This window comes from Rhamphochromis longiceps, linkage group LG12, assembly GCF_057381845.1.
Source record: "Rhamphochromis longiceps isolate RC_006_pf linkage group LG12, R_longiceps_female_GT1.1, whole genome shotgun sequence".
In the NCBI taxonomy this organism is placed as follows: Eukaryota; Metazoa; Chordata; class Actinopteri; order Cichliformes; family Cichlidae; genus Rhamphochromis; species Rhamphochromis longiceps.
The window spans coordinates 33,123,215-33,135,537 of record NC_140568.1 but is presented as its reverse complement, the minus strand read 5'-3'; the positions used below and the strand labels follow the sequence as shown (position 1 = coordinate 33,135,537).

Below are 12,323 nucleotides of genomic sequence, written 5' to 3'. Positions count from 1 at the left end.
AGCTCATTTTGTTTGTTTAAACTCAGGCATCCCACATTTCCAGTATTTGCACTGAAAGTATCAACTGTTTCTTTACTGATAAGTAATCACTGTGAACTGACCTATCCTCATTTTTGGGCAGAAGCATTTCCTCTGTGCTCCCATTGGCTCCGAACACGGTCAGGAAAATGTTGGTATCAGTTCCTGCATACTGAATGTCACCTGTGGCAACCGTGACTGAATAAACAACCTAAAAAAATACAGTACACAGAGATACAGATACAGTTTTTATGTAACACATTAACTGAATGTTTTCCAACACTTCATATTTTAGGTGCGGTGACTCACTTTGCGGATAATGTTGATCGTGCTGGAGTCCAGCACATTGAACAGTCTGGCAGTCAGACCATCTCCCCTGTCTTTAGCCAGCCAGCACTTACATGGAAAGATGTACTTGATACCTTTGGTTGGCACGGCAACCGACAGCTCATCCACCAACCAGCAGCTCTCTGGTGTGACACCATTATGGCCAAGCTGAGAGGGAAGAGAAGGGAGAGGAGATGGAGAGGGAATTTGTATATCACTTGATTTTTGTTTGATCTAGGCACATCTAGAATTAATTATTGCTGAGCTAGAATGGTTTTATTAAAATTTTAATAGCAGTGCATCTGAAGAGACAGCAGAGAGGAGACAGTTTCACAGATTTAGCTACAGAAAGAGTCCCAGATTCTCACTTCCACCCTCTTGATCTCTCCCACGTCAGTTCCATAGCACACAAAGTGCTCCATGGAGCCAGCTGTGAAGGATTTCTTTCCCTCTGGCAGGTCCAGCCACAGCCGGTCTGTCTCGACGTCATTGGGACCAATGATGATGACATAAACCCTCGCTGTGGTGCTGGCATCTTGTTCGATCGCCGTGGACAGGGTGAAGTGATAAGGGATGACTGGGTGAGAGAGAAAAACTGCTTTGAGATTTTTTTCCACATATAAAATTCAGTCTGATGTCTCAGCCACTTCAGAGACCATTCCTACTTCTTTAATATTAGTACTATCATCTAGCTCCAGGCTGAGTGTGACCTTTTGATCTTTTTCAAATATGGATGGAGACAATATTAAAGTTTATCTTAAAGGAGTAGTTTGACATTTTGGGAAAGGTGTATTCTTACAGAAAGTCAGATTAAGGTGGAAGATTGTTAGCACTCTTTTAAAACTGTAGCCAGCAGCCATTTACCTTAGCATAGCACGAAGACTTATAGTCAGGAAATAATCCTTCATCACTATACACTGTAAAAGCATACAGCTGTTCTTCTTAGACGAAACATGTTGTGTTAATTAATGAGCCTTTAAGGTGTTTGTAGATGCTTTTCTTTTATTAAGGCTACATCAGTGTTATTCTAGTGCTTTAGCACACACATACTATCATGTGCAGCCAAAGAAAGAGAGCAGAGGGATGCTTGTTTTGTGTCTTGTATCATACAGAAGAACAGAAACAGCAACGTTTCAGATCAGAGATTTATTTTGCCTGAGGTAGAGCAGTTCCACTACTAATCAGAAGGTCAGTTGTTCAATCCCTCCTCCTCCTTCATTCTGCACGTTGAAGTGTCCTTGGGCAAGATACTGACCCTCAAATCCGCCTCCCCGTGCATCCTTCAAAAAGTGTGTTCGTGTGTGTGTTTGAAAGTCCTTAGAGGCAGAAAATATAGCTCAAATGTGTGTGTGAATGTGGGTTGTAATAATCAATTGCTTTGAGTGCTCACTTAGACTAGAAAAGCACTACATAAGTACCAGTTCATTTAGCATCCCTGGTAGAGAGGTACAAAGAGGATTATAGAGGATGAGGTTACAAAAGGTGTCTGAGCCAAGCTATCTTTTTTGTCTTTTTTTCTCATTTTTTGAAGCAATTGTAGGTCTGCGTACTACAATTTTGTGGATGTCTCTGCTTTCCTTTCCACACTAAAAAAAGTCAGAACTGCATTGGCAGGACTTCCAGAAGTCTCAGTTTTAGGAGTGCTGTGGTGAGTGAGTTCAGGCACAAGGCGTAACTTTGGTAAGTTAAACACTTTAAAATGAAAGCCACCAAGCACAAATTTCTTTAATGTTGGTTAATTTGGTGTAAATATTAGGGTGAACTATGACCTGATTGATATTACCTATATTTATCAAATTTCTATAAGTTTGCATTGATTCTTCCTGTTGATATTGTGGTTATTTATCATGTTGAATTTCAGTATTTTTTCCTGATATTTGTGTCCACTTCCAGAAACGTCATTTCACAAAGAGACACAATGAATAGACCTTACTTGGACCCTCTTCAACCACTACTGCCTTTTTCTTCTTTTTCTTCTTGTTGGCATTCTTGTCCAGTCCCAGTTTGGCCTGAGCAATCATTTTGGAATATGGATCAGAGCTTCTTTCACCCTCATACCCCTGAAACAGGCACAAAATAAACACAGCTATCAATTTTCTTTTCTGGAATAACTCTGACATACAAAGAAGAAAATAATAAAACACTGTCTTTAAATACAACCTTGACGTAGAAGGTCCTGTCTATTTGTTTGTCCTCTTTCTTCGTTGATAGCCAGCGCTCACACAGGAACATGTATACCTCTTCTGTTTCCACATCCAGCACCTCCACCTGGTCCAGGTACCAATCAGCCCCAATCATAGAGTTGTTATGACGAACACGAATCTTAAACACCTGCCCCAAATCCACGGCCTCAATATTGAACTTATCCACCTAAAAGGCAAAAGGAATTGAACAGATTTAGATTTATTTTTGTGCAACATCACATAACGATTCGCACTTCTCCTCTAATACCTCTCCTCTCTCAAACTTGTTCTTGTTATTCTCAGATTTGGCGAGTTTCCGCTCTCCTGTGTCTCCCAAATCTCCATAAATGGTGAGGAAAACGTTGGCATCGGTCCCTGCTCCGTACATATCGCCTGTCCGCACAGACACCGTGTATGTGTGAGCTGTGAGGGAGGAAAAATTTTGAAGTCGGTAAATGCAGACCTTGTTTGCTAATAGATTTTTTTTCCCAACTGTGTTGTTTCCAGTCTCACAGCGTGTCTATTTATACAGCAAAATGTCTCAAAAAAATTTGTACAACATGCAAAGGGTTGGTGTGACAGAAGAGGATGCTTTGGATAGTGCGAGATCGGCTGTGGTAACCCCTAAAGAGAGCAGCTGAAAGAAGAAGAATGTCTCAAAATTGGACTTTAAACCGTTCTCCCCACTAACCCTTTCAAAACTGAGTTCAGCTTTGAAAAAGTGCATGCTAGAAGAGCATATTAGGATGCTGAAAAGCAAAATCTACCAAGGCTTATATTGCTCCATGCTAGTTCAACATCTTCACCATGCAACAGCTGAAATACAAATAAGCACCTCTAATGTTTCCTTAGACAGAGCACTTGAAAGCAAGTGTAGTTACATTCCACCGGTGACATAACTTTCAACCTACTTTCCAAAGCATCTTCCACCTCAGTTTCAGTCGTTTTCAGTGTCCCATCCCTGAGGAGTTTCTGTGTGATGATGTCTGAGGGGACAAGCTCCCTCACCGTCTCACCATCATCTTCAGACTTAGCTAGCCAGCGCTCGCAAGGGAATATAGTCGTCTCAGAACCCTGCCATTAAACACACACAACTCTTCAGTCTGGCACCAGCTATGTTTCTCTAGCTGAGACTCAATGAACTGTGTGAGCCAGAAGATGTTAAATTATTAATTTGTTAATAATTTAATGAGGCCACAGACAAGAAATCTCTTAACGATGCACTTACAGTGCATTGCCTAAAGTATTCACTCATCTGCGTTCAAAGGCATATGAACTTGAGTGACATCCCATTCTTAATCCATAGGGTTGAACATGATGTTGCAGCTATAATAGCTTCAACTCTTCTGGGAAGGCTTTCCACAAGGTTTAAGAGTGTTTTTATGAGAATATTTGACTACTCTTCCAGAAGAGCGTTTGTGATGTTGGATGAGAAGGGTGCTGTCAGGACTCTGTACAGGACAATCAAATTCTTTCACACCAGACTCGCTCATCCATGTTTTTATGAACCTTATGTGCCTCGGTATGTGCTCTGTGATTTTATGTGACCTACCACTTTGTGGCTGAGCTGCTGTCATTCCTCAATCGCTTCCACTTAATAATAATAATAACAGTAAAAGTTTAATGTGGAATCCTTAGTAGTGCTTGACTTCACAGAGCTCCTGAGAGCAACCCATTGTGTCACAAATGTTTGTAGAAGCAGTGTGCATGCCTAGGTGCTTGATTTTATACACACACCTGTGGCCATGGAAGTAACTGGAACACCTTAGCCATGATTTGGATGAGTGAGTGAATAGTTTTGGCAATATAATGCCGCTATTATGGTGTCATCTCATGTGGCTTTTGCTTACCTTTCCTTTCCTGAGCTGTCGCCTGATCTCCACTCTGTCAAGATGCCATCCAGGATTGGTGCCGCTGTTGTCATGTCCTATCCTGATTTTCTCTATAACATCACCAATGTCCTCCAGCTGTTTAAAGACAACTTATCATTCGCAAACCGGCCGCCACTTTTTGAAAAGCTCTATCAGTGAGTAGCCACACATTACACTTACCTCCACAATAAACATGTCTTCAGCTCCCCTCTCAAAGCACAAGCGTCGCTCTCTCTTGTTGACACACAGGTGCTTCTGCTGAGTGCACACCCCCTTATGGCCATACAAGACTATAAACACGTCAGCATCTGTTCCCGCTCCAAATACATCGGTGGTGTATATCTTTATCTCATAAGGCACAACTGAAAAAAATGGAAAAGCTTTTTTGTTGACCGGTAAGGTGGAAGAACCCTTTTTGAGCCGTACACACACTGGTCCCATCATCGTTTACACTTCGGTTTATCAGGTGTCAGGTACAGCTGACCACTTGTGTTCAGATTTCCTTTCCTTCTTTTTAACCAAGAGTCAGCAAAGAAAACAACTATTTTAAGACTTGTAAAACACAAAAGCTGCATGAAAAAGAGAAAACAAGGTGTTACAATCTTGTTGTGGATGTATTAGACGCACTACAAAAAAATGTCAGTGCGTCAAAGACTGAAACTGCTTTGGCGGTTTCACCATTTATTGATGAGCAAACACTATCATGGTTAACTCATATTGATGACGTAGGAGTGGGTATATTTCAACTTAATATTCAAAAGCTTGCGTTTTGAATTTCAGAGGCCACAATTAAACGTGTATAATAGTCTTTGTTTCTATCCCACCTTGATTACTTGTCTGTTATTTGGTTTTAGTGCTTCAGAAGTAAGACCCTTGCTCAAAACAGAGCTACCCCTTTTGCTCTTCACTGAAGGACAGTGTGGGTGGGAAACATGCCAGGCTGTCATGGATGAAGGTGGAGGACAGGCTGGCATATAATCTAGTCTTTTATATAAGAAACATTTGCATTTTAGGAAAGGCTATATTAGTATTCACAGCTAACGTTTACAGTTATGATACCAGACGTGCTTTTATGCCTTACAGAAAACATATCAGACTAAACTATCTAACTGTAATAACTGTCCATCATTCTTACTACAAGCATTGATAAGCAATTAAAAGCAAGAAGTTTAGGAAGAAAGTCGTGTAGTATATGTAGTTATTTATCTGTGGAGAGGGATCACAGTTGTGCTAGCTGATAGCATAACTGCTGGCTTAAAATGTGTTTATTGTCACTGATGACATTTTTCTGTTTTAGTGTTAACTTGTTGTTGAAACTCAAAGGAATCATTTGATCTTTTAATACATTTGCTGTCCTAAATAGTTAACATCTAACTGGTAAGATACTGAATGAAAATACAAAGTAATGTGTAGAAATTATATCTATAGATAATTGCTACTATAATATCCTGAAATTGGTTGAACTTTTAGAGCCTGCTTTATAAAAATGCCCTTATATTGAAGGGCATTAAATTATCGTCATTGATTAAATAATAACAGTCTTTGAGCCCGCTTTATAAACTGCAATATTATTTATTTACTTTCTTGTTGTTTGTATAAACTAACTGACATGAATGGATCATAATGCATAAGTTGAGTTTGCATACATATTGATAAAAAACAAACTATACTCTATAAGTCAATATTTCGGGCTGTTGTCTCAAACTTTATCTCAAAATTTGGATTTATTAACTCAAACTAATGAGAAAATAACTTTATCAAGGGGAGGCTGGAGCCTATCCCAGCTGTCATAGGGCGAGAGGCAGGGTACACCCTGAACAGGTCGCCAGTCTAACACACAGACACAGACAACCATTTGCACTCAAATAACTTAAATTCTGAGTAATTTTGTCTAAAGTTTGAGTGAGTAAGTCATAATCTTTTTTTGGAAAATAACCTGAAATTTCGACTTAGCTCTGCCAATCGAAAATGTTTTTTTCAAGGGCAGAAACAAGCCTTCATTGGAGGAATGATAATAAAAAGACAGGACACCACTGCAGCTTTATAACATTCATTACAGGTTGGAGTTAATGGTCTGACAAGCACCATTCTTCAGGCAGACTGCTTTAAAATACATTTTACTGCTAATGCTTCCGCTCTTTTATCAGAGTGAAATTTTGCATAAAGCACTTTTAGAGGACGATTTCTCAATAAGCCTACTCTACGTTTACTAATGGATTTGAGTGCTTATATCACTGCTGTTCACTCACATGGTGTGTAGAATTCAGTCTGTAAGTCAGCAGGATAGAGATCCCTCACAGTTGCACCATCATCCTCCCCTTTATCCAGCCAACGGCCACATGGGAAGCGCATCCTCTGACCCTGTGAAGGGGCATCAATGTCGATCCAGTCCAAGAACCAACCAGATGAACCCCCTGATTCAGAAAAAAAAAGTTTATTTTTTTTGTACAGTGCAGTGCTTATGTATATGACTGCTTTGTTTGTTTTTGGACAGTACGTTCTTTCCCCACCTGAGTTGTTGTGCCCGATTCGAACTTTTACCAGGTCGCCCAGATCCACGGCCTCCACAGTGAACTCATTGATCATCCCCTGTTCAAACTTATTCTTGTAGTTTTTACAAGCCTTTAGATTGATGATCCCTGTGGGTGACATGCAGATTTTTTTAAAATTCTGATATTTAGCCAGTAACAGGGATGCCACCATAATGCAGGGATGATGCTGAATTATCGCACCTGTGTCATCATTTTCACCAAAGAGGATGGCGAAGACGTTGGAATCAGTTCCAGCATACTTCTTTTCTCCAGTTTTTATCTTAAGAGTATATGTAGTAGACATAGCTGCAGGATAAATTTATCATATAAGTACATGAAACTTGTCATATTGGTCTTCCACTAATCTTATCCCACTGAGGCGTAAACAAGCTTTGAAGCTTCATTACATTTCTGCTCCAGGCCCAGAGTACCACTCGTGCCCTCATCATCATCATCCTTCCTCATGAAGGCCTCATCCACGGGAACCAGCTCTCTCGCTATCTGCCCGTCGTCTTCATCAACTGCAAGCCAGCGGTTACAAGGGAAGTAGTATCTACAGAAGAAACACCTCTGTTCAACACTCCAAGATATAATCTTGTTAATTTACTCTCCTAATCACACAAAATCTTTAATCCTTGTTTGCTGTAGGATTTTTCTGGAATCCAGCTGAATAACTAAGCAAAACCCACATGGCTGTATGTTTGTGGCACCTACGTTGTATCCTCTTTTGTGTCCACTATTTCAACACGATCCAGGTACCAAGAGGAGTAAGACTCAGAGTTGTCATGACGGATTCGTAGCTTCTTCAAAGGGCCCAAATCAACGGCTGTCACGATGAAAACACCCTCCTGCAAAATGCAGCAACTAGATGTTTTACAAATCACTTTTAATTTAACTGTTTTTATTTGATAGTCCAAAGTGATACCAGAGCAGAAATGAATCGGGACTCACAAGAGTGTTAACTGATAGAAGAGAAGTTGGTTTGAAACAGTACTGAAATATATGAAAGCTTTGAAACTTTACAAGGGAAAGACAGAAAAGGCACAAATATATGAAAATGGAATGCAATCCATCCAGAGTTGCTACAGTATATCTGACCACATCACAAATATATTATTAGAAGAAGCATGTAAGCAAAAACAAGGTAATATGAAAACTCCCTGTTTCTGCGATGCTGTGTAAAATGTAGAGAAGAACAAAATGCAAAATCCCATATTTACCTAAAAATAAGTCAAAGACAACTTAAAAAAAACTTTAGTTGAATTTGATATGTATATTATAATGTTCCCAAAGTCTTGAAAGTAGGCAGGGTAGTTCAACAAACAGACTCTTTTACTTTTGTTTTTACAATTGAGTCATGTTGTTCACGTCACAGAGGTACCTATATGTGGTTTGACATTGTCCTGAGAAATCATCATCTGTATGGCTGCATATGATTTGGAATCATCTGGTGGGATTCATATGTTTCTCCATAACTTGTATGTACTCTTCAGCCTTAACAGTGCCTACCATGTGCAAGTTACTCATGCTTTTAGAATGCACACTAATATTAAGTCATACAGTTCCTCACATTTTTAGAGAGGAGGAAGTGATGGGCATGTTTTCCATCATTTTTATCATTTTTAATTAAATACACTAAGTGATTTGCAAGTCAATTCATTTTTTTCACCTTTCCTATTATGTTAAAAAAGGAGAAGACGGCTGGTCATACTCCACAGAAAACAGTTAAATGAATATGTGAGCTGCAGTTAAATTTCTTCATGGTAATGTGACAAAGATGGCACCATTCGTTTGTTCCCTTCTCCCTTCCACTTGCCACTCCTGGATTTATTTCTGTCTTCCCGAATCATCTGAAAACAGTTGATGTTAGTGACGGGATCTTGAATTATTCTTGAAGATGTGTTTCTGTGACACTCAGTATAATACACACATGAAGGGCCCCTCATTTCTCACAAAAGCTGTTAGCCTCTCTGTGGTCCAGCCATCTCACAGGCATGACAGTGTCTGTTTTCTGGGCCTGTTTCTTTTCCCTTGTAGCTTCCTTCTACTTCCACATCCCCTGCTTGTTATCCTCTGATTTCTGCAGGGATGTCTGTTGTTGTTATTCCGGTCGTCATGCAACTGCAGCACGTTTAATAAAAATGGTAATAAGGGGTCGAGAAAACAGAGCAGGTCTCCCAAGCAACATGTCCGGTGATGGCATAGCTCAAGAAAAAAAAGGTACTAGCAATAAACGAAACAAACCAAGTGTGACAAGAAAAAGTAAAAGAAAGCAAAAAAGGAAGGAAGAAAAGGACAGAGAGAAAGAGAGGTGGGGTTGTTGAGGAAATATTCAGTTTATTTCACTGTTAAGGCACTCACTCATGAGTAAAATATAGTATTTTTTTTTTTACATTGTATCACATAAAAGTATTTATTTATTTATTTATTTTTTTAAAAAGAAGAACAATTCCTTTACAGAACTGAGGGTGACACTGTTTATTCAGGAGCTTTAATTGGTCATAAATAAACTCTCTTTCTTAAATTTTGTTATTATATATATGCCTCTTAAAGTATCTTTAATGAAAAAAACGATTTTAAACAGAACTAAACAGAGAAAAGGTGTAGATGTCTGTCAGCCACAGACCAAACATTCCCACTCACCGAATGGACTTTTTACTTGTGTCTTAGAAACAGACCCATTTTCCACTGAAGTGAGCTCTATGTTCTTACAGGGCCAGCTGTGATAATTAATTAACAGGTGTGGATAAAGTATGGAGTAAAAGTAGGACGGGTTCAATGACGCAGAGGACTCCTGTGAGTCCAAGCCGGCTTGCCTGCAGGAGTGTTTGTAACCCTACCAGAATATGCTCCCACCCACACCTCAGTGGAAGACTCATGTTGCGCGAACATGGTTGAATCTTTGACTAACTGCTGGTTAATTTTCAGCATGACACATTTTTGAACAAATGTATAAAGGTGTTCAGCTGTGATGAAAGCTACTAAGATATTTTTTTTAAGAATATCAATTCGTAGAACTTGCCACAATAGAGCATAATCACAAATATAATCAAGCGACATCTTTAAATCTAAATCATCATTTTTATAATCATACAAATTTAGAAGTGATTGTGTATTTCCTTTATTACCTGCCCTCTCTCAAATTTATTGATGTTGTCAGAATTCTTCAGGCAGCGCTCTCCAGTGTCTCCGTTCTCTCCATAAATATTAATGTAGACATTGGCGTCGGTCCCGGCTCCCATCATGTCACCAGTGAAGACACACACTTCGTAGGTGTTGACTGTCAGACAAAACAAGGGTTCAATTACTAACACCTTGTTAACCTGTCATACATGCCCTCCAAGTAAATGTGTGAACCAATTATGGCTAAAACACAACACTGAAGACACAATGAAGATGTCGTAAATAAAAATACATTTCAGTTCTTTATTGCTTATTAGCTGTAGCTAATTGAAATTTCTTAAATGACTAAAAATGGGATAAGGTGGTACTGGGAAGTCTTGTTCAAAAAGATAAATGCAGACAGGTGGGTGCTCACTGGAAAACTGATAGAAAATACATCTGCTTTAAGCCTATGTCTTAAATTAATTAACTATGTGAGGAGAAGGGATGCATATGGGAAGAAGAGGTGCTCTTTGAATAAAACAGACCTTTTCTTCTCTCTAACTTTAAAGACATGATGTTAAATCTTTTAGTTTTGGTTGACTTAATAATATTATTACGTGCAATGTAATCATGAATTTCATCCAGCACTGGTATGCTTCCTTTGCTCTGAATGCATTATTCATGTGAAAAGGCATTTGAATTCAGTGCAGATGGTAGATTACCTCCATGACTAGATTTCCACATAGGGAGGTAACTAAGGATTGCACACAGTCAGTGAGACTGCAAAAAGTCATTAATAATATAAAAAAAATTATAATGAAAATCTCACGCATTGAAACTTTAATATGCTCCAAACTCAGAGAAGTGTTTAAAGAACATATGCAATTTCTAAAAATGCATTTTATGCTGTTGCATTTTTGATATAATTTAAAGAGAGGGTTCATGGACCAGCGAACAAAGCTGTGTTTGCCTGACTCTATCCGTGCATGAATAGCAGCTCCATTTTGTTGCAGGTGGTATATTTGAAAGAGTGATTTTGGTGCATTTTTATTGTGGAGTATGCACGGAGAAAAGGGTTTTGTTTTGTACTATGTTGCAAATCCATGGCCACTGAACTACCGGGAATTACTATTATGATGATTATTACTATCACATATATCATCATCATCATGAACTGTGTTAAATAAAACAGTTAAAACTTTCATTTAGCTTGTTCATTTAGTACCTTCCATCTCTTCTGCATCTTCAGGCAGCAGCTCCACCACCAGCTCGCTGTCCTCCTCTCCCCCAGCCAACCAGCGTGAACAGGGAAAATGATATGTCAGCACCACTTCTTGCATCTCCTCGCCACCCTCCTCATCCTCATCTTCCTCTTTCTTCTTTTTCTTCTTCTTTTTCTTGTCCTCCTTTTTCTTCTCCTTGGGCACCAAGGCCATGATGAGATGTTTCACGTCCACTGTCTCCAGGAACCAGCCAGATCCAATGCCGGCGCCATTGTGACCGATGCGTATCTTAAAGATCTTTCCGACATCTTTGGCCTCTATCTGTCAAACAATTGAAAAGTTTTGATTCAACATTTGGACACTTAATTCTGCATTCACGTTAAATTGTTGCAATAGAGTTGGAGTTTTGGAAATCATAAAATCCAGATTTGAAACCTTAAATATTTCGGTGGTATTCCGTTCAAAGTTGTTGGATCTGCTTTCCAGTGTGATAACCTCCGTCTTCCCCTTGTCCCCGTAGATTTGGATGAAGACTACAGCATTTGTGCCAGCAAACACCACATCTCCGGTCACGACTGTTATCTCATAGTTTATTACTAGAAAATGTAGATCGATGAATGTGAAAGTGAACAGAAGTATTTTTCATGCAGCAATGGTGTTAACACATACACATATACTTAACTCATATATTTAAAACGCCTTACATAATAATTCAGTTCAGTGTAATTGTTTTTAAATAGTGGAAATTCACAATAACTTTTATCTCAAGGTACTTTATATTGCAGGCCCCAAACCCTACAGCCTAAAAAATATTTTAGACTGTAGGGTTTGCTCACTGGTGCAGGAGGTTTGCTCACTGGTGCATCTTTATTTATAAGGCCCTGCTTGGACAAATGCCCACCTACATTTGCGATCTGCTCACACGGAGAAGTACTGTTTCTTACAGCCTGCGTTCAAGCGATCTTTTATTGCTCAATGTTCCATTTGCCAGAACTGAACTGGGAAAGAGGGCTTTTACTTATGCTGCCCCTTTCACATGGAACATGATGCAAAAAGACTGGAAGA

The 12,323-nt window shown here is 39.2% G+C and overlaps 1 protein-coding gene across 1 annotated transcript in view; it reads right to left on the bottom strand.

Moving 5' to 3' along the window:
- loxhd1b (lipoxygenase homology PLAT domains 1b) overlaps positions 1-12,323 on the bottom strand; it is a 32,769-nt gene that overhangs the window by 7,671 nt on the left and 12,775 nt on the right. Inside the window, 17 exon segments of the mRNA XM_085426787.1 lie at positions 102-229; positions 328-513; positions 714-922; positions 2,279-2,405; positions 2,506-2,715; positions 2,797-2,951; positions 3,440-3,602; positions 4,379-4,495; positions 4,580-4,761; positions 6,649-6,813; positions 6,910-7,038; positions 7,132-7,236; positions 7,338-7,483; positions 7,645-7,778; positions 10,059-10,210; positions 11,261-11,579; positions 11,694-11,854. Of these exon segments, the coding sequence (XP_085282913.1) occupies positions 102-229; positions 328-513; positions 714-922; positions 2,279-2,405; positions 2,506-2,715; positions 2,797-2,951; positions 3,440-3,602; positions 4,379-4,495; positions 4,580-4,761; positions 6,649-6,813; positions 6,910-7,038; positions 7,132-7,236; positions 7,338-7,483; positions 7,645-7,778; positions 10,059-10,210; positions 11,261-11,579; positions 11,694-11,854 (2,788 nt within the window).